The sequence below is a fragment of the Cherax quadricarinatus genome, chromosome 11, assembly GCF_038502225.1.
Source record: "Cherax quadricarinatus isolate ZL_2023a chromosome 11, ASM3850222v1, whole genome shotgun sequence".
NCBI classification, from domain to species: Eukaryota; Metazoa; Arthropoda; class Malacostraca; order Decapoda; family Parastacidae; genus Cherax; species Cherax quadricarinatus.
Window position 1 is genome coordinate 39,683,121 of NC_091302.1, and position 23,644 is coordinate 39,706,764.

Genomic DNA, 23,644 nt, shown 5'->3' on the forward strand with positions numbered 1-23,644 from the left:
TAAAACAAATACAGGCTTTTGTTTTACATTCACTTGGCAGGACGGTAGTACCTCCCTGGGCAGTTGCTGTCTACCAACCTACTACCTACATACAGCTATGTATCTAAAAACAGAATTCTTCCTCCGTGAGCCATGCGTGTTTTAAGAGGCGACTAAAATGCCGGGAGGAAGGGGCTAGTAACCCCTACTCCTGTATAAATTACTAAATTTAAAAAGAGAAACTCTCGTTCTTTTTGGGCCATCGTGCCTCGGTTGGATATGGCTGGTTTCTTGAAAGAAAGATGCATCTCTAAAAATGGGGAGACAAATGTAAAAATTACTTCGAAGCCAATACCAGTGAGTTGGATATACAGGTCCTTCATCACAAATCCGGCATCATTGGGACCTATAGTGTGCTGGATTACCGAGTTTGCCGGATTACAGAGTGGTTAGGTTAGAATACACTTAATAAAATTAACTAACTTTATTTACACAAAGTTCATTGAACATCAGCAAAAATCGAACATTTCTGCTACTTTGAGCTCAATTTCAAGGTACTTTTCGTCATGAAAGCTATCAAAATCATGTCTATTTCTGTAATATATCTTCCATTCTATCAAATGAGTCCAAAAAAAATGAGAATACAACCATAAAAACCATACGAAAATATACTGCAAAGAGGCGGCTAATGGCTGAGAAGTGAACTCCCTTATTTATCGTCCGTCTTTTTTATTTTTTGTTGTACGTTAAGAAGCATCTTTCCATCATACATTCCCCAAGTTTCAATGAGATAGCCCAACAAACAACCGAGAGAAAAAAAAAATATTTACCAAAAATCATATATGGCAAGCCCAAGCCAGGTACTGGAAATAAGTCACTTTGTCTGACTTTTCTGGGTTATCCTAGGTTCTCTATACATATAGTCACATAGATTATCATACATACATGTATGATAATCTATGTAACTATCTGTGTATACCTGAATAAACTTATTTACTTCTAGTCTGTCAACTGAGAAACCCCCATTCACTTATTTCAACCACTCAATAAAGTGGTCAGAAATTGGCAATTTGGTCAATGTCACACAAATTTCAACAGATGCCAATTTCAAAATAGGGTCCAGAATAAACAATATAGACATTCCTGGGACTAAAATAACATTTTCTCTGTTCATTAGTCATGGCTACAGGCCCCTCTTATATCACTCTTGCTTACCATTTGGAATTTTTATTCTCAAAAAAAAAAAAAAAAAAAAAAAAAAAAAAAAAAAAAAAAAAAAAAAAAAAAAAAAAAAAAAAAAAAAAAAAAAATTCTGTTATGCAGACTGCTGCATTATTGTAATAATTGTATAAATAATGTCAACACATTCTTGACTCTGCATTGGAATTTGGACTGGCAGGCGGACATTTTCGCTACTGTGAGCACAATTTCAAGGTACTTTTCGTCATAAAAGCAATCAAAATCATATCTATTTCTGTAACACATCTTTCATTCTATCAAATGAGACCGAAAAATGAGAACATAACCATAAAAAACATACAAAAATATAACGCTAAGTGGCTGCTAATGGCTGAGAAGTGAACTTCGCTATTTATGGTCCGATTTATTTCAATTTTGGTGTACGTTAAGAAGTATCTTTCCATCATACATTGACCAAGTTTGAACAAGATAACCCAACAAACAACTGAGAAAATAGTAATAATAATAATAATAATAGTAATAATAATAATAATAATAATAATATATTTACTACATGTACAAGGTATACAGGCCTAGCTGACATCAGTGACATACTACTATATAGAATGCCGCTTGTTATGCGGCTTTCTATATAGTAGTATGTCACTGATGTCATACTATACTATACTGACATACTATATAGTAGTATGTCAGTGTCCCAGGATAACACCCACACTAGTCGGCTAACACCCAGGTACTCATTTACTGATGGGTAAACAGACAACAGGTGTAAAGAAACATGCCTAATGTTTCTACCCTGGCTGGGAATCGAATACTATTTACCAAAAATCATATATGGCTAACCCAAGCCAGGTACTAAAAATATGCCAGGTTGACTTTTTTGGGTTATCCTAGGTTCTCTACACATATGCTGCTATGTGTGATAATCTATATAGAGAAAATAATTTTTTTGTTTCAGGTTTATGGTGCAGTACGAGTGTATATCACAGTTAGCCCTATGTTACACTCTGTTTTCTCTAATATAAACCCCCAAGACAGGGATAGGAGAATGATATTTGTATACCATATCCTCTTCATACCTCTGTCAAACTGCTCGGTGTTATGCCAATTATTCATTCTGGAGTATTTAACATGTTTTATGTTATTTATATTGTTTATTATGTCACATTAGATCAATTGTGATAGGCAAATAAGCTGTAGTGTTGATATTAGCATAATAATAAAGCATATTCTCCTGCATAGTGCTACAAAAGTAGATCTACTTTTTTTTTTTTTTTACATATTTTCAAATATAAAAAAAAAAATATATATATATATATATATATATATATATATATATATATATATATATATATATATATATATATATATATTAAATATATTTAAATACATATATATATATATATATACATATAAACTATATATATATATATATATTATAGGTAGTAGGTTGGTAGACAGCAACCGCCCAGGGAGGTACTACCGTCCTGCCAAGTGAGTGTAAAACGAAAGCCTGTAATTGTTTTACATGATGGTAGGATTGCTGGTGTCCTTTTTTCTGTCTCATGAACATGCAAGATTTCAGGTACGTCTTGCTACTTCTACTTACACTTAGGTCACACTACACATACATGTACAAGCACATATATACACACCCCTCTGGGTTTTCTTCTATTTTCTTTCTAGTTCTTATTCTTGTTTATTTCCTCTTATCTCCATGGGGAAGTGGAACAGAATTCTTCCTCCGTAAGCCATGCGTGTTGTAAGAGGCAACTAAAATGCCGGGAGCAAGGGGCTAGTAACCTCTTCTCCTGTATATATTACTAAATGTAAAAGGAGAAACTTTCGTTTTTCCTTTTGGGCCACCCCGCCTCGGTGGGATACGGCCGGTGTGTTGAAAGAAGAAAGATATATATATATATATATATATATAAAAAAAAAAGTAGATAAAAGTTTTTTTTTACACGTTTTCAGATGTGAAACAAAAAAGAAGATCTACATTTTCTTACATACTTTCAGATGTTGAAAAAACGTATATATACGTTTGGACTGTTTAAGGGTTAATGGATAATGTACTGTGTAGGTGCTTTACATAATGAGAAGCATTTCTTTTATTCAATGGAACCATGGCTAGGGCTAAAAGTAAGCAGGTTAAAACAATAAATGGAGAAAGAAATTGGAATGACTTATGCAGCAAGTAGCACCACCAAACAGTACCAGCAGGTTGGTGTGGTGATCCTGGAAATTTGAAATTATGCTAGCCAAAATTAGTGCTGAATAACTGAAGGAACCGAATAACTGATTGCCGGATTTGTGATGGCGGACCTGCAGTAATAGGTAAAGAGGGGAAGGAGAGAATACCAATAATGGGCCTAATTATACTATATGAATTTAGAAGAGAATAAAAACAAATTTTTTTACCAGTCATTTGACTGACAGTTCTACTAAATTAAAACATGTCCATACTATATCATGGAAGAAAGCCTTGCACACTATGGTATTTAAAATCTAATAAATATTGCTTACCTCTTTTAACTTTTGGTTTTCTTTTTGAAGATCAGTAATGTTTCCTTCAAGGGCAGTTAGATATTCTTTTTTCTTTTTTCGTGAAAGACTTGCAGATTCTCTGTTCTTTATCATCCGTTGTTGCCTTTTGAAAGCCTTCAGCTGTAGAAAAAATAATTTAAAAACTAGATATGATTGGAATGTTGAAAAGATAAACTTTTTGGAAATGCACTGATATTTATCAACAAGGCAGAATGGCCCTTAAAACAATCACCATTACTCATTTCCTAGTTGTCTTTTTAAAAAGTGTATGGACATCATAACTCCAGTTATACAACAAACAGCAATATACCAACCCTTCCTCCAGAATACAGGCACTGTACTTTCCACCTCTACAATTCAAACCTACTAACCAATACAAAGAAAATACCAATTATTTTAGAGAAAACCAGTTTCTCAATGTACTCTTAAACAAGTTATGTCAAGTACAAGGGCTCAAGTACCCTATCTCGTACAGAAAATCAGGGTTGGGAAGGTTATTGTAAGTCTTGGTAAGAACCTTCCTGGTACAACTCTTAACCCGTAAACAGTCCAAACGTATACAGGTCTCCCTCAACATTCACGTTTTCAACTTTCACGGGCTTCACACATTCGCAAATTCCCAACTGCCAAATTTCCAGCCACCAAATTCCCAGCCACCAAATCATATTTAAGTTTCCCCGCCACCTGCGAGTCCCTACTATCCTCCCTCCGACCCCGGCAACTGGCAGCCAGCCCTCCCACCACTCAAGTGGCGAGTGATTTGTTTGTTCATTATTTGCTATTAAACTACAGTATAAATAATGTAAACCAATTCATGACTGCATATTGGAATGGCTATTCGGACAGGTATTAGATGGTGACATGTGTTTACTCTTGAACACAGCAAAGAATCAAACATTTCTGCTACAGCTAATAATAATAATATTAGTAGTAGTAGTAATAGTAGTAGTAATAATAATAATAATAATAATAATAATAATAATAATAATAATAATAATAATAATAAATACGATATAATTGAAGAAGGAAATTGTACAAAAATAGGAGGGAGTGGTTGACACATCGTCAGTGTGACTGTTTATGCTGGAGTGAACATTAGTCTCCCTGCTCTTCCAAACATTTCACAATAATTCATTTTGTTTGGTGCTTGTAGATTGAGTGCGACTGGAGTGGTAGAGGCAGTGGTAGAGGCAGTGGTAGAGGCAGTGGTTGAGGCAGTGGTTGAGGCAGCAGTTGAGGCAGCAGTTGAGGCAGTGAGTGAGGCAGTGAGTGAGGCAGCGGTTGAGGCAGCGGTTGAGGCATACATGTTAATAATAATAATAATACATGTTATTAATAATATGTACTATTATTATTTATAACATATATGTTATTAAATACCACTGCCTCAACCGCTGAATTATTGTGAAATGTTTGGAAGAGCACGGAGACTAATGCTCACTCCAGCATAAACAGTTGACGATGTGTCAACCACTCCCTCATATTTTTGTACAATTTCCTTCTTCAATTATATCGTATTTATTATTATTATTATTATTACTATTGTTATTATTAGCAGTAGCAGAAATGTTCGATTCTTTGCTGTGTTCAAGAGTAAACACATGATGTCACCGTCTAATACCTTTCCAAATAGCCATTCCAATATGCAGTCATGAATGGGTTGACATTATTTATACTGTAGTTTAATAGCAAATAATGAACAAACAAAACACTCACCACACTGAGTGGTGGGAGGGCTGGCTGCCAGTTGCGGGGTCAGAGGGAGGGTAGTAGGGACTCGCAGTGGTTGAGGAAGTGGTTGAGGAAGTGGTGGAGGCAATGGTATTTAATAACATACATGTTATTAAAGGATAACATGCATATATTTAGTACAATTTACGACGTTTTCATGTATTTTATGATTGTCCATGGTTCAACAAGTTAAGGAAGCAGTATTGTATTATATTTCCCTACAATATATTGGGGCACCAAACATTCACGGTTTTTCAACATTCGCGAGGCTCTTGATCCCCTAACCCTCGCGAAAGTTGAGGGAGACCTGTATATGCGTTTTTTCAACATTTGAAAGTATGTAAAAAAAGTAGATCTTTGTTTTTTTTACATTTGAAAATGTGTAAAAAAAAAACGTAGATCTACTTTTGTAGCACTACACACGTGAACGTAGATCTGCTTGGACTGTTTACGGGTTAAATGCCTAGACCTTTCATTAAACACAATTATTTAGTTGTAAATAGGTTAGTCTAACCCTTAAATGTCCAAACGTAGATCTACGTTTGCGTGCGTAGCGCTCTGACCTTGATTTTTCTCCCTAAGAAAGAATGTAAAAAAAAAAAAAAAAAAATGTAGATCTACTTTTGGAGCGCTACACGAGCGAACGTAGATCTACATTTGGACAGTTAGAGGGTTAATACTTGGTACTCAAAATTCAAGAGTACAGTAGGGTCACACTTTACGGCATACTGCTAATATGGACATTTCAAATTATGACCAAAACTCTTTATACGCCTCCCCCACCTGACTTTCTAACACCGTTAATGTGCCCCACCCACTTTGTTTACATTCTCTGTGATCATGACTCTCCATTATGTCTGGAAACTTTCCAAAATTTCAAGTGTTTTGAAGTTATTTTATATATACAGTGGATCCTCAGATATTGGCCGTTCTTGTTATTGGCCAGCTCGGTCATCGGCCGGTTTTTCTTCTCCCGGTGATTGGCCGTTATTTCGGTGATCAGCCATTTCGGATGCATCCATCTGCTGGATGGGGCTGCTTGTGCGTCAAGTCTGGCCGTGTGTCTGAGGAAGCTTCTGCTCATACATCCAAACATTTCGCTTGTTTTCCTTTTTTTTTTTTCTGCAGTGCAACTCCAAAATAAGTAACCATGGCTCCAAAGAAAGTTCCTAGTAAAGTTCCTGTAGTAAAGAAAGTGAGAAACACCATGGAATTTAAGCGTGAAGTGTAGCAGGCATGCAGGGAGTGTAGCAGGCATGCAGGGAGTGTAGCAGGCATCACAGAAGCCAGCATTAGTCTTCAATAAAGGTATGCAATTCTGATTAAAGTGTTAAAAAAATTATTTTTTTTGTGAACATCATTGTCTGGAATGGATTAATTGTATTTGCATTAATTCGGTTTTTGGCCATTTCGGTTTTAGGCCGAGCTTCTGGAACGGATTACAGCCGATAACCGAGGGTCCACTGTAGTACTCTGATAATTATACTTATGTGTATCTTTTCCTAGGTAGTAGGTTGGTAGACAGCAACCGCCCAGGGAGGTACTACCGTCCTACAAAGTGAGTGTAAAACAAAAGCCTGTAAATGTTTTACATGATGGTAGGATTGCTGGTGTCCTTTTTTCTGTCTCATGAACATGCAAGATTTCAGGTACGTCTTGCTACTTCTATTTACACTTAGGTCACACTACACATACATGTACAAGCGTATATATACATACCCCTCTGGGTTTTCTTCTATTTTCTTTCTAGCTCTTGTTCTTGTTTATTTCCTCTTATCTCCATGGGGAAGTGGAACAGAATTCTTCCTCCGTAAGCCATGCGTGTTGTAAGAGGCGACTAAAATGCCGGGAGTAAGGGGCTAGTAACCCCTTCTCCTGTATACATTACTAAATTTGAAAGGAGAAACTTTCGTTTTTCCTTTTGGGCCACCCCGCCTCAGTGGGATACGGCCGGTGTGTTGAAAGAAAGAAGTGTATCTTTTTTTTTTTCCAACACCTTGGCTGTCTCTCACCAAGGCAGGATGACCCAAAAAGAAAAACCCAGTAAGAAAAAACTTTCATCATCATTCAACACTTTCACCATCACCCATACATAATCACTGTCTTTACAGAGGCACTCAGATACGGCAGTTTAACGTCCCTCCAAACTGCCAATATACTAAACCCCTCCTTTGAAGTACACACATTGTATTCCCATTTCCAGGACTCAAGTCCAGCTAACCGGTTTCCTTGAATCCCTTCACAAAATATTACCCTGCTCACACTACAACAGCTAGTCAGGTCCCAAAAACCATTCATCTCCATTCACTCATATCTAACAAGCTCACGCATGCTTGCTGGAAATCCAAGCCCCTCGCCCACAAAACCTCCTTTACCCCCTCCCTCCAACCTAAAAGCTAAAAAGGAATTTCAGCAACCCATCTGATTACTTGGCTGGTAGGTCTAATGTGTTTTTTTTGTTTTTTTTTTTTTCTCAACAAGTCGGCCGTCTCCCACCGAGGCAGGGTGACCGAAAAAAGAAAAAATCCCCAAAAAGAAAATACTTTCATCATCATTCAACACTTTCACCACACTCACACATTATCACTGTTTTTGCAGAGGTGCTCAGAATACAACAGTTTAGAAGCACATACGTAGAAAGATACACAACATATCCCTCCAAACTGCCAATATCCCAAACCCCTCCTTTAAAGTGCAGGCATTGTACTTCCCATTTTCAGGACTCAAGTCCGACTATATGAAAATAACCGGTTTCCCTGAATCCCTTCACTAAATATTACTGTGTACCTGTACCTAAATAAACTTACAAACTGTGCTGGCATGCAGGTACGCATTAAAATCACTAAGTGTCTTATTAGTCTTGAAGATATCGTATATTAATATCAGATTGGAGGGAGAGAGTATGGAGGAGGTGAATGTATTCAGATATTTGGGAGTGGACGTGTCAGCGGATGGGTCTATGAAGATGAGGTGAATCATAGAATTGATGAGGGGGAAAAGGGTGAGTGGTGCACTTAGGAGTCTGTGAAGACAAAGAACTTTGTCCTTGGAGGCAAAGAGGGGAATGTATGAGAGTATAGTTTTACCAACGCTCTTATATGGGTGTGAAGCATGGGTGATGAATGTTGCAGCGAGGAGAAGGCTGGAGGCAGTGGAGATATCATGTCTGAGGGCAATGTGTGGTGTGAATATAATGCAGAGAATTCGTAGTTTGGAAGTTAGGAGGAGGTGCGGGATTACCAAAACTGTTGTCCAGAGGGCTGAGGAAGGGTTGTTGAGGTGGTTCGGACATGTAGAGAGAATGGAGCGAAACAGAGTGACTTCAAGAGTGTATCGGTCTGTAGTGGAAGGAAGGCGGGGTAGGGGTCGGCCTAGGAAAGGTTGGAGGGAGGGGGTAAAGGAGGTTTTGTGTGCGAGGGGCTTGGACTTCCAGCAGGCATGCGTGAGCGTGTTTGATAGGAGTGAATGGAGACAAATGGTTTTTAATACTTGACATGCTGTTGGAGTGTGAGCAAAGTAACATTTATGAAGGGGTTCAGGGAAACCGGCAGGCCGGACTTGAGTCCTGGAGATTGGAAGTACAGTGCCTGCACTCTGAAGGAGGGGTGTTAATGCTGCAGTTTAAAAACTGTAGTGTAAAGAACCCTTCTGGCAAGACAGTGATGGAGTGAATGATGGTGAAAGTTTTTCTTTTTCGGGCCACCCTGCCTTGGTGGGAATCGGCCAGTGTGATTTAAAAAAAAAAAAAAAAAAAAAAAAAAAAAAAAAAAAAAAAAAAAAAAAAAAAAAAAAAAAAAAAAAAAAAAAAAAAAAAACCCACTGAGGCACAATGTCATGTATTATGTTAATATAGACATTTTGATTAATCCATCTACGATATTTTTTTCAAAATTATATAAGAAACACGCTACGTAATATATAAACACGATAAATACACCCACAGTAGAATAAATTAACATAAATACGAGATGTTTTCCAGTCGTCTTGTTGGAGTGTCGGAAAGAATAAAGTTTTCTGTAGTTCAACACCAAAGAAAATGTGTACACAACAGTATTACTGGGAGTAACTGTAAAAAAGTATTCCTTTTGTATGCCTTCACTCAGGAGCATCATTCCTTCTAAAAATGGTGTATTACATGAGAATGGGAGTGTTGCTCTATTTAATTTAATGTACCAACATGGAGACAACTTGTACACAATACAAGGTGTTTGTCTTAGAGTATAAACTTCACAAACATGAAAAAAGAACGTGTATTAACCATAACCAGATGTGTTCGTCTGCTTGTTTACATACTCTGCGTCTCTGTCCTCACTCATTTACTTGTTATCTCTCTTTGTTTATTAGTTTCATCTTGTTTACTCACCTCTCACCTTACATTAAGACTACAGATATTTGAACATAAGTAACGAGTGTACTGTATATGCATTTTATTGATCTAGGGTGCTTTAAATGTATATTACGTAAGTGTGGGGTGGGGGTGGCCATACCTACCACACCTGACCTCTTATAATAAATACTACTCATCTCTGACTCTACATTAAGACTACAAATATTTTAAGGTAAGTAATGAGTGTACTGCATGTGTATTTTAATTTTTATTGTTTTTTAATGCCTAGTTCAATTGCTAACTTAATATATGTTAGTGTAAATGAATTATCTGGCATTCATATCATTTATAAGTGGAAAAAAATGGCGTTCTGCTTTCTGGTGATGTCCGCTTTCCAGTGGTAGCCTGGAACCTAATCTGCTGTGTAAGTGGGGCCCTACTGTATACATCCACGTGTCAGGTCAGGCTCGCAGAAGAATTATTGAAAGGGGGTTAGGGTTAAGGCAAGTAAGATTGCAGAGGAGTAGGTAGGATTTAGGGAAGCTAAGGGATGTGTGAACCAAGTGTTTACATTTAAGCCAATAAGCAAGCAGTACTTAGATGAGGGCAGAGTCATTTGTTGCATTTACGGATTCAGAGAAGGCATATGATAGGGTGGATAGGAGAGCCATGTGGCAGATGGTACAAATATATGGAATAGGAGGTAGGTTACTAAAAGAAGTTTAGAGGCTTTATGCCTCAAGCCACTGCCTTGCTGCAGTGACTTGAGGGTTACAAGTTGGAGGTGATCAGAGAAAACTTTTCGAGTTGCCATGTTAACGAAAAGCTTTGGGAAGCAGAACATGAGCCAGCAAAAATGGTCTTAGTGTTTACCGTAGGTACATCTGACAGGGGTAAATATGAGAGCCCTCTGGGCACTATTGATTTTGGAGTCCTGAACCTAGAGTACTTAATGGAACCAAAGGTAGAGTGGAGGGTAGTACAGTAGGTGAAGGCACAAAAAGCCAGACTTAGAAGGGTATATTCTGAAGGGTTGAGAGACTTCTTGAATGCAGCTGACTGGAACAGTTAATTGGAAGATAAGTCAGTGAATGACGGAGTACCTAGCTGCAAAATGCAGGAAGCTGAGACCTTCATACCAAGATGAAGATGCAGAAACAACGAAGACACAGCCTTTGGTTTAACCAGAGATCCAGTGAGGAAAAAAAAAGGGGCAAAAGTAGAAAAAATACAGAAAGAAAAGTTCAGACAGGAACAGCAGCGAGCAGTTTGGCCAGAAAAGAATATGCTAGTGTAAGGAGAGTGGCTGAGAGACTATTTGAGAATGACATACAACCAAAAGCCAAGTCTGAACCAAAACTACTTCAGTCACAGACGGCACAATAAAGGACCGGGTAATTTGACTGAGGAAGGAGAGCTCACAAACAAGGAAGTCTGTAAAAGTGCTGATAAAACAAGTGTCAATAGGTCTTCTCAGTGGAACTGGGGCAATACCAGAGAAACTAAGGAACAGGGAGCGTCAACCAGTACTGAATGCCATCCACACAAAGAAAGAGGTAAAGAGGCCTGAGCTTGCTACCATCTGCAGCTCATAAGACTGCCATCCCCACAAGCCCCTTTGAGGCGGGGTAGATGGCAGACCAGAGGCCTAGCTTCTTCCTACGAGCCCCGTGAGGGCGGGGAATGTGGCTAGGCCTGGGGACACTTGGTCCCAAAGATAAGGAGGTACTTGTACCTCCTCCCATGGGAGACTTAAGTCTCGAGACACTCCCCAGATAGGGAGCCAAGGCCGGGTCACCACTACTTGGAAAAGACCCGGGCCGGGAGAATACCGGCGAAAAAAAAAAAAACAAAAACAAAAAAAAAAAAAAAAAAAAAAAAAAAGAGGTAAAGAAACTCCTGACAGACCCAAATACAAAGACAATGGGGCCTGATAGCATGTCACCATGGATTCTACGAGGGGGTGCAAAAGCACCGTCTAAAGCACTAGCTATGGTCTACAATAGGTCAATGGTTATGGGACCATTACCAGAGATCAGGAAAATTGCATAGTCCCTATACTAGTACTGTACTAGTACGGCTTACGCACCAGGGTTTTTGACGTACTAGTACGCCTAAATTCTAGCGCCCTCAAATCTAGCGAGAGAAAGCTGGTAGGCCTACATATGAAAGAATGGGTCTATGTGGTCAGTGTGCACAGTATAAAAAAAATACTGCAGCACACAGTGCGTAATGAGAAAAAAAAACTTTGACCGTGTTTTTGGATTAAAACAAAGACTTTGCACTGTATTTTCGTATGGTATTTATTGTTGTATTCTAGTTTTCCTGGTCTCATTTTATAGAATGGAAGACATATTACAGAAATTGAGATGATTTTGACTGGTTTTTACAATGAAAAGTACCTTGAAATTGAGCTCAAAGTAGCAGAAATGTTTGATTTTTACCAAAGTTCAAAAGTAAACAAATCATGCTAAGCGTCCAATACACGTCAACTGGTGAGTCTAATATTCTTTCACAAGTGCGCCGATATTATTTATACCATTTCTACACTAATGCAGTAGTCTGCATAACAGTAAATCTTCTATTTTTTGTGAGAATAAAAATTCAAAGTGGAAAGCAAAAGAATGTAAGAGGGGCGTGGGGACGCGACTAATGAACAGAGGAAATGTTATTTTAGTGCCAGGAATGTCTTTGTTTATTCTGGACCCTATTTGGAAATTGGCATCTTTTGAAATTTGTGTGAAATTGGCAAATTCTGACCACTGTATTGGATAGTTGAAATTGGTAAATGGGTGGTTTCTTGTACTCATTCGATAGAAAAAAAAATGGAGTTCTAGTGAAATAGTCATGATTTTTGTTGACTAGTACACTGGAATTGGCCGAAAATAGGACTCAAAGTGGGCAAAATTGCCAATGCGTAAACATCGTCGAGACCACTAATTTCGCAAGAGCATAATTCCATAAGTTTTCCATCAAATTTCATACTTTTGGTGGCATTATGATCGGGAAAAGATTCTCTATCTTTTCATAAGAAATAATAATAATTTTTTTTTTTGAAATTTGGGCAACCCTGAGAACAAGTCTGGGAGAGGACCTGGGGACCCTGAAAGGGTTAAGGAGAGAGGAGGAATTAAACTACAGACCAGTTTCTTTGACATGCATAAATTGGAAGGCAATGAAGAAAAATTATCACGTGGAAAACAGGTTTATGGATGGCAAATCTTTTATTAACTCTGGAGTTTTATGAAAGGTAACAGAAGTGCACTAAGAGAAGTTTGGGTAGACTGCATGAAGACACCTGAGACTGTACCCCACGAGAAACTGACCCAAAAACTTCATATGAAGGCGGTAAAAACCAGGGCACATATTCCAGTGGATCAGAGTAGCTTAGGGAAAGGAAGAAAAAAGTAATGTCAGGAAAGAGGTCAGAATGGGGAAGAGTAATTACTTAGGTTCCACAAGGATCAGTACTGTTTCTGGTGTATGTGGATGATATTGAAGATGGGGTTGATTCAGACATCATTGTTTGCTGATAATGTAAAACTGATGAGAATAATAACAGACAATGGCAAGGAAAGGCTCCAAAGGGATCTGGACAAATTACAAGATTGGTTAGGTAAGTGGCTGCTTTTAGCCAAAGTAAATGCAAAGTCACAAACATTGAGGAAGAAGCAAGACTTGAAATAGGGTATAGACTAGGGAAACAGAGGCTGCATGATTCACTCCAAGAGTGATATACTGGCTACTGTGCTCACCTTGGGGGGGGTGAACACAGTAGCCAGTATATCACCAGAGGCTCACATCAGCTGAATAACCTCTACAGCCAATGCTTGTCTGGTAAATCTAAGTAGCCTTCAGGTATCTCAACAGTTATCCCTTTATACAACATACATCTGGCCCATCTTGGAGTATGCAGCACCAGTATGGAATCTGCACCTACAAAAAAAAAAAAACATTAAGAAACTGGACAAAGTGAAGTATGCAACAAAGTTTGTTCCTGAGTTAAAGAGGCATGAGCTACAAGGCCAGACTAATGGCATGTAATCTAATGACACTGAAGGACAGAAGATTCAGTGGAAACAAAATACATACAGTGGTCCCTCGATAATCGTCGTTCATCCTGGACGCGTACTCACGGCTCAGAGCCGCCTCGGCCTCCCTTCCCAGCCAGTGTGCCATTGTTTACCAGTGAGCAATGGTCTCCGCACTTGCTCATACGAAATATTTCATGATATTCCATTCATTTTAGCGCTTGCAAGTGCTAAATAAGCTACCATGGCTCCAAAGAAAACTCTTGGTGCCAAGCCTTTGGTAAAGAAGGTGAGAAATACGATTGAATTTAAGAAAAACATCATTGAACAATATGAAAGTGGGGTACGTGTGGTTGAACTGGCCAGGATGTATAACAAACCCCATACAACCATATCTTCCATCATGGCAAAGAAAAAGGAAATCAAGGAAGCTGTTGCTGCTTGGAGAAAATTGTGGCTAGATTGTGTCCACAAGAGGGATTTTGAAAGGTTTATGGCTGACCCTGATGAGCCTGTGTCAGTTGTGAAATCTATTGTGGCATTGGGGAGTTCCATGGGGTTTAATGCGAGTCTGGAGGCTGTGGAAGAGTTGGTGGAGGACCACAACGAAGAGCTAACCACTGAGGAGCTGCAAGAGCTTCAGCAGGAACAGCAACAGATCGCAGCTCAGAATCTTGCTGCAGAGGAGGAGGAAGAGAGATGGAAGAAGGTGCCTTCTTCAGAAATTAACCCTTTGACTGTCACAACCTTAAATCCTGAGGTGTCTCCTGGTGTCGCAAAATTTAAAAAAAAAAAAAAAATATTTTTTCTTATGAAATGATAGAGAATCTTTTCCCGATTGTAAAGACACCAAAAAAACGAAATTTGATGGAAAACTGACGGAATTACGCTCTCGCGAATTTAGCGACTTCGGCGATATTTAAAAATCGGCAATTTCGCCCACTTTGAGCCCTATTTTCGGCTAATTCCGTTATTCCAGTCAACCAAACTCATAACTATTTCTTCAGAACTCTATTTTTGCTATCGATTGAGTACAAGAAACTTCCCATTTACCGATTTGAACTACCCAATAACATGGTCAGAAATTTGCAATTTGGCCAATTTCACGAAAATTAAAAAATACGACAATTTCAAAATAAGGTCCAGAATGAACAATGCAGACATTCCTGGCTATAAAATAACATTTTCTTTGTTCATCAGTCATGTCTCCAGGTCCCTGTGATATTACTCTTGCTTTTTATTTTGAAATTTTATTCAAACAAAAAATAGAAGATTTACTGTTATGCAGACTACTGCAATACTGTAATAATTGTAAAAATTACATCAACCCATTCATGACTGCGTATTAGAATGGCTCTTTGGACATTTATTGGACAATGACATCATTTGTTTACTTTTGAACATCGGCAAAAATCAAACATTTCCTGTACTTTGTGCTCCATTTCCAGGTTCTTTTTATAGTAAAATTAATCAAAATGACCTCCATTTCTATAATATAGTTTCCATTCTATCAAATGAGACCAAGAAAACGAGAATACAACCACAAATACTATACGAAAATAGACCACAAAGTCGGCATTTTAATTAAAAAAAACGGTCGGAGTTTTTTTTTTTCTCATTATGCACTGCGTGCTCCAGGATTTTTTTTATGTGGTGCACACTGACCACACAGACCCATTCTCTCACATGTGGGCCTACTAGCTTTCTCCTGCCTGATTTGAAGCCGCTAGAATTTATGAGTATATATACGTCAAACACGGTACCTCGCAAACGTATATATACGGCCGCGACAGTCAAAGGGTTAAGGAGATTTTTGAAATGTGGAGTAGAATGGAAAGATTTATGGAGAAACATCACCCTAAGAAGGATGTTGCAAGCCATATCAGCAACTTGTACAGTGACAAGTCTTGACCCATTTTAGGGAAGTTTTAAAGATATGCCAGAAACAGAGCTCTCTGGACACTTTTTTTGTGAGACAGGACTCCAGTGACTCAAGCTGGTCCTAGTGGCATTAAGAAACAGAGAAGAGAAGTAACCCCAGAAAAGGACTTGGTACCCGAGGTGTTGATGGAAGGGGATTTCCCTTCCAAACAGTAACTGATCCAATCTCTCTCCTCCAGTCTTCCATACACTAAGAAGAATCACCAATGAAGGTAAGTGTTATGCTGTTAATGTTTCATTCATCATGTCCCATTGTATTGTTTATGTACTACATCTACATTTTATATAAAAAAAATTTTTGTTTTAATACTTCTAGGTGTCAGGAACGGATTAATTGTATTCACAATATTTCTTACGGGGAAATTGATTTGAAAATCGTCTATTTCGATAATCGTCGCACTTCCAGGAACGGATTAACGACGATAAACGAGGGACCACCGTACTCAGTGGGAAACTGATAAGGTTTGAGAGGTGAGAAATGGAAACTAGAGGTCACAGCTGGAAATTCAAGGCACAGATGAGCCACAGGGATATAAGCAAGTACTGTATTTCTTCAGCCTTAGAGTGGTTGGGAAATGTAATGATCTTGGTGAGGAAGTGGTAGAGAAAGGCTCCCACAGTTTTAAGAGCAAACATGATAGGGCCCACGAGGTTATGAGGATATGAATCTGGAGAATGAGAAGTTAAGAAACAGATCCAGAATCTAAGAACTAACCCCTGTAACTATAAACAGGTGAATACATCTGAGGTGGACAGTAGGAGGAATAAGTGTTGCCCCAGGAGCAGTTGGAGGGTATAAAAGAGGATTAAATTTTTAGGGGTTTGTGCATCCAGCAGGCTTCTATAAGCATGATAGATACAAGCGAATTAAGATGATGGATTTGCTGTTGTAAAGTACCTGGAGAGAGTTTTGGGGGTCAACACCCCCACAGCCCGGTCTGAGACCAGGCCTCATGGTGGATCAGGGTCTGATCAACCAGGCTGTTACTGCTGACTGAACGCAAGCTGACATACAAACCACAGCCCAGTTGGTCAGGTACCGACTTTAGGTGCCTGTCCAGTGCCTTCTTGAAGATAGCCAGGGGTCTACTGGTAATCCCCCTTATGTATGCTGGGAGGCAACTGAACAGTCTTGGGCCCCGGACACTTACTGTGTTGTCTCTTGGTGTACTCGTGGCGCCCCTGCTTTTCATCGGGGAAACGTTGCACCTCCTGCTGAGTCTTTTGCTTTCATAGGGAGTGATTTTAGTGTTCAGATTTGGTACCAATCCCTACAGGACCTTCCAAGAGTATATTATCATGTACAGTAGGGCTCCACTTATACGGCAGGTTAGGTTCCAGGCTACCACCGTAAAGCGGAAGTCGCCGTCAAGTGGAACACCCTTTTTTCCGCTTAAAAATGCATACAAATACTAGATAACAAGTTTACACTAACATATATTAAGTTAGAAATAGAGCTAGGCTTTAAAAAACAATAAAAAAGTAAAATACACATATAATACAGTGGACCCTCGGCTAACGAATGCATCGCGTAACGTTAAATCTGCCTAATGAAGCATTTGAGCGTAAAATTTTTTGGCCCGCCTAACGACAAAAAACTCGCCCAATGTGATTTGTCCTGAACCTGTCCGTCCAGCCTGAGCACCTCAGCTGCCCTGCCGTCATTGCTGATAAGCCAGGGTGGCCAGTTTCATGCATACATTCAATACATTTTGTATTATTCCATTGTTTATAGTGCTTGTAACTGCTAAATAAGTCACCCTGGGCCCATAGAAAGCTTCTAGTGCCAACCCTGTGGTAAAGAGGGTGAGAAATACTATCGTACCACCGTCAGCTGCTGCTGCTGCACCACCGTCAGCTGCTGCTGCTGCACCACCGTCAGCTGCTGCTGCTGCACCACCGTCAGCTGCTGCTGCTGCACCACCGTCAGCTGCTGCTGCACCACCACCGTCAGCTGCTGCTGCACCACCACCGTCAGCTGCTGCTGCACCACCACCGTCAGCTGCTGCTGCACCACCACCGTCAGCTGCTGCTGCACCACCACCGTCAGCTGCTGCACCACCGTCAGCTGCTGCTGCTGCACCACCGTCAGCTGCTGCTGCTGCACCACCGTCAGCTGCTGCTGCACCACCACCGTCAGCTGCTGCTGCACCACCACCGTCAGCTGCTGCTGCACCACCACCGTCAGCTGCTGCTGCACCACCACCGTCAGCTGCTGCTGCACCACCACCGTCAGCTGCTGCTGCACCACCACCGTCAGCTGCTGCTGCACCACCACCGTCAGCTGCTGCTGCACCACCGTCAGCTGTTGCTGCACCACCGTCAGCTGTTGCTGCACCACCATCAGCTGTACTACTCAAAGATGTGGAGAGACTGTTGTTGGTGTGGCTTAACGAGAAACAATTACCGAGAAACAACCCCAGAGGGTTAGCCACCCAGGATAACCCAAGAAAGTCAGCGAGTCATCGAGGACTGTAACTTATTTCCATTGGGGTTCTTAATCTTATCCCCCAGGATGCGACCCACACCAGTCGACTAACACCCAGGTGAACAGGAAAAAATGCCTGGAACTAGTGCTTATATTGGCGAATTTAAGGCCAGCAAAGGTTGGTTTGAGAGATTTAAGAATCGTAGTGGCATACACAGTGTATTAAGGCATAGCAAAACTGAAAAATTCCAACCCCAACAAATGTTCAAATGTGACGAAGCAGGCCTGTTCTGGAAGAAAATGCCAAACAGGACCTACATTACTCAGGAGGAAAAGGCACTCCCAGGATACAAGTCTATGAAAGACAGGCTAACTTTCTTGTTTTGTTGTAATGCTAGTGGGGATTGTAAAGTGAAGCCTTTACTCTTGTATCACTCTGAAAATCCGTGAGTGTTCAAGAAAAACAGTGTCATCACTCATCAATACTCTTCAATATAGGTAAGTGTTATTTTAACATTTATTTATATAGTTATTGTGCATGTCTCATTGCTTTCTTTGTAGGGAAATGTACATTTCATGAAAAAAAAAAAAAATTTTTTTTAATACTTTTGGCTGCCTGGAATGGATTAATTGGATTTCCATTATTTCTTATGGGGAAAATTAATTTGGCTAACGATAATTTTGTCTAAGGATGAGCTCTCGGGAACGGATTAATATCGTTAGCCGAGGGTCCACTGTACACTCATTACTTACCTTAAAATATTTGTAGTCTTAATCTAGGGTGAGACGAGTAGTATTTATTTTAAGAAATCAGGTGTGGTATGTATGGTAGCCAGCCAGGCTACCATACCAAGCCACCCCACCTACACAATATTCTATGACATTTAAGTACCACAGAGCGGTAAAATGCATATACAGTTCACTCATTACTTACCATAAAATATCTAGTCTTAATGTAGGGTCAAAGGCGAGTAAACGAGATAAAAACGAATAAATGAAAGGGAATGAGTACATGAGGGAGGACAGGCGCAGTGTTATGTAAACAAACCAGGCGAACGCAAGTTTTGTAAACAAACCAGGTGTACATGTCCGGTTTGTGTACAAGTTACATTGTGTACAAGTTGTCTCTACATTGATATGGTAGAATAAATAGAGGAACACTCCCATTCTCACGTAACACCATTTTTAGAAGAAATGATGCTCTGAGTGAGGGTTATCCTAGGTACTTTACACACATGCTGCTATGTATGATAATCTATGTAACTATTTGTGTATACCTGAATAAACTTAAACTTACATACAAAAGAAATAATTTTCTACAGTTACCCCCCCCAGTAAAAAATTTTCTCGTATGTTGGACTGGAGAAAATATTATTATCGCCGTCACTTATACAAGTCGTCTGGCTGCCACATCTCATATTTATGTTTATTTATTAAACTGCGGGGTGTATTATCATCTTTACATGTTATGTATCATGTTTATTATATAATTTTGAAAAAATGTTGATGGATTAATGAAAATGTGTATATTAACGTAATATACGAAATTTAATGAGACTCGGTGATTATTGTCATTATTAATATGACGTCTCGAGACATAAGACACTCTTACTGATTTTAATGTGTACCTGCATGCCAGCACAGTGTGCAAGTTTATTTAGGTACAGGTATACACAAGTACAGTGGACCCCCGGTTCGCGATGCTATCGGTATCCGATAAATCTGGTAACCGATGCATCATATCGCCAAAAATTTGCCTCGGTTCCAGTTACAAAACCCGGTATGCAATGCGATTCGTACGAGACGTGTCCATGTGTGGCCTGAACTGCCCCATGTGTGCCAGTGTTTACAAGCCAGCCAATGTGCGTGCATCTAAATATACATTCAGTACATTCCATATTATCACTGTTTTTGGTGCTTATTTCTGCAAAATAAGTCACCATAGGCCCCAAGAGCTTCTACTGCCAACCCTTCGAGACCAAGGGTGCTAATGACTATTGAAATGAAGAAAGAGATAATTGCAAAGTACAAAAGTGGAGTGCATGTGTCGGAGCTGGTCAGGTTGTATAGTAAACCCCAATCAACCATCTCTACTATAGTGAGCAGGAAAACGGCAATCAAGGAAGCTGTTCTTGCAAAAGGTGCAACTGTGATTACGAAACAGCGACCGCAAGTGTTAGAAAATGTTGAGAGACTGTTATTGGTGTGGATAAATGAAAAACAGATAGCAGGAGAAAGCATCTCTCAAGCGATCATTTGTGAAAAGGCTAGGCAGTTGCATGACGATTTGGTAAAGAAATTGCCTGCAACTAGTGGTGATGTGAGTGAATTTAAGGCCAGCAAAGGTTGGTTTGAAAGATTTAAGAATCGTAGTAGCATACATAGTGTGATTAGGCATGGTGAGGCTGCCAGTTCAGACCACAAAGCAGCTGAAAAATATGTGCATGAATTCAAGGAGTACATAGAGGCTGAAGGATTGAAACCTGAACAAGTGTTTAATTGTGATGAAACAGGCCTGTTTTGGAAGAAATTGCCAAGCAGGACCTACATTACTCAAGAGAAAAAGCAACCTCAAGTCCTAATGGAGGGGGATTCCCCTTCTAAACAATAGGTTCAACACAATCCCCTCCTCCCATACCATCAATCATCACCAGATCTTCATTAAAGGTAAGTGTCAATTATTCTATTGTTATTGTAATTATTCTATTGCATTAAACCTAATATTTCATGTGGTAAAAGTTTTTTTTTTTCATATTTTTGGGTGTCTTGCACGGATTATTTTGATTTCCATTATTTCTTATGGGGGAAAATTGATTCGCTTTCCGATAATTTTGGTTTACGATGAGCTCTCAGGAATGGATTAATATCGTGAACCGGGGGTCCACTGTATAATTAATCAGAGTATATATAAAATATTATAGGTAGTAGGTTGGTAGACAGCAACCGCCCAGGGAGGTACTACCGTCCTGCCAAGTGAGTGTAAAACGAAAGCCTGTAATTGTTTTACATGATGGTAGGACTGCTGGTGTCCTTTTTTCTGTCTCATGAACATGCAAGATTTCAGGTACGTCTTGCTACTTCTACTTACACTTAGGTCACACTACACATACATGTACAAGCACATATATACACACCCCTCTGGGTTTTCTTCTATTTTCTTTCTAGTTCTTATTCTGGTTTATTTCCTTTTATCTCCATGGGGAAGTGGAACAGAATTCTTCCTCCGTAAGCCATGCGTGTTGTAAGAGGCGACTAAAATGCCGGGAGCAAGGGGCTAGTAACCTCTTCTCCTGTATATATTACTAAATGTAAAAGGAGAAACTTTCGTTTTTCCTTTTGGGCCACCCCGCCTCGGTGGGATACGGCCGGTGTGTTGAAAGAAAGAAAGATATATAAAATATGAAATAACTTAAAAACACTTGAAATTTTGGAGCTTCCAGACATAATGGAGAGACGCAGTGTTTACAGATCTCACATAGAATGTGAAGAAACTGGGTGGGGCGCAGTAGTTTAGGTGCCTTATCGTACTTGTGTGCCTTGAAAGTTCTTTGTACACTCTCCAAGTCTGCAATGTCGCCAGCCTTGAAGGGGGCCATTAGTGTACAGCAGTATTCCAGCCTAGAGAGCACAAGCAATTTGAAGAGAATCATCATGGGCTTGGCATTCCTAGTTTTGAAGGTTCTCATTATCCATCCTATCATTTTCCTAGCAAATGAGGTAGATACATTGTTGTGGTCTTTGAAGGCGAGATCCTCTGACATTGTCACTCCCAGGTCCTTCACATTACTTTTCCGCTCTATCGTATGGTTAGAATTTGTCGTATACCCTGATGCATTTTTAATTTCAAGTTTCCCATATCTGAGTAGTTGAAATTTCTCATTGAACTTCATATTGTTCTGAGTGGCCCATTCATAACTTTGGTTGATGTCTGCTTGGAGTCTCGCGGTGTCTTCGATGGAGGTCACTGCCATGGTAATCTGGGTGTAATCCGCAAAGGAAGACACGGAGCTATGGCTCGCATCTCTGTCTATATCAGAAATGAGGATGAGGAATAGAATGGGAGTGAGTACTGTGCCTTGTGGAACAGAGCTTTTTACTGTGGCTGCCTGGGACTTTACTCTGTTTACTATTACTCTTTGTGTTTTATTTGTCAGGAAGTTGTAGATCCATCTACCAACTTTTCCTGTTATTCCTTTATCACGCATTTTGTGTGCTATTGCACCATGGTCACACTTGTTGAAAGCTTTTGCAAAGTCTGTGTATACTACATCTGTATTTTGTTTATCCTCTACAGCATCTAGGACCTTGTCATAGTGGTCCAGTAGCTGGGACAGGCAGGAGTGACCTGCTCTAAACCCATGTTGCCCTGGGTTGTGTAACTGATGGGTATCTAGGTGGTTGACTATCTTGCTTCTTAGAACCCTCTAAGATTTTTATGATATGGGATGTTAGTGCTATCGGTCAGTAGTTCTTTGCAATTGCTTTACTGCCACTTTTGTGGAGTGGTAACTTTTATGAAGGAATTCAGGGAAACCAGTTAGTTGGACTCGAGTCCTTCAGATGGGAAGTGTAGTGTCTGTACTCTGAAGGAGAGGTGGAGATACTGAAGTTTGAGGGTAATCTGAATCAAGATGCCAGCAAACTTTTGGCAAAACAGCTGAATGAATGATGGTGAACGTGTTTTTTTATTTGGGTCACCCTGTCTTGGCAAGAGATGGCCTTTAAGATAGAAAAAAATTATTCTGTTTATTAGATATTTAATTTATATGACTACTTCTTTGTTAAAAATGGCATTGGCTTCATCAATCTTCTCTTCAAACCACCAAACTGCTTTCTGCTTTACCATCTCATTCCTACTGTTTCTTTTTATTACAAAAAATGTTTCAACAATACTTACATCTGGCATGGTACCATGCTTCATACCAGGAGCCAGGGCTGGAGCCAGTGGTGCCAGGGGTGTTGTTAGGGGTGGTGGTGGAGATGAAACCACTGTTGGATGACTCCCAATCTGCAAGAAAATTGTTTGCTTAGTTACTGTTTGGTATTTTTATGAATCTATTGTCCTCTTAATTCCAGCAAGTAATGTGTGTAGAATATTAGACTCTTGCACCTCTGATCAGATATAAGGTTAGAAAAATATTTCCAGATATCAGTCTAGTGTTTTTTTTTTTCTCTCAACAAGTTGGCCATCTCCTACCTAGGCAGGGTGACCCAAAAAGAAAGAAAATCCCCAAAACAAAAATACTTTCATCATTCAACACTTTCACCTCACTCACACATAATCACTGTTTTTGTAGAGGTGCCCAGATACAACAGTTTAGAGGCATATATAAAGACAATATAAAAAGTGACCTGAAATAATATAATAAACTCAAAAAATATATTTAGTGTCTAGCTGGTCTACTGCCAAGACTGTCCAGGTGTGTGGAAATACAGGAGGGGACACACAGAAAACTGCCT

At 39.6% G+C, this 23,644-nt stretch overlaps 1 protein-coding gene across 1 annotated transcript in view; it reads right to left on the reverse strand.

Annotated features, from left to right (window-relative positions):
* Atf6 (bZIP_ATF6 domain-containing protein ATf6) overlaps positions 1-23,644 on the reverse strand; it is a gene marked incomplete in the record, with an annotated part of 187,176 nt that overhangs the window by 34,999 nt on the left and 128,533 nt on the right. The window contains 2 exon segments of the mRNA XM_053775152.2: positions 3,706-3,846; positions 23,082-23,192. Coding sequence (XP_053631127.2) covers positions 3,706-3,846; positions 23,082-23,192 — 252 coding nt within the window.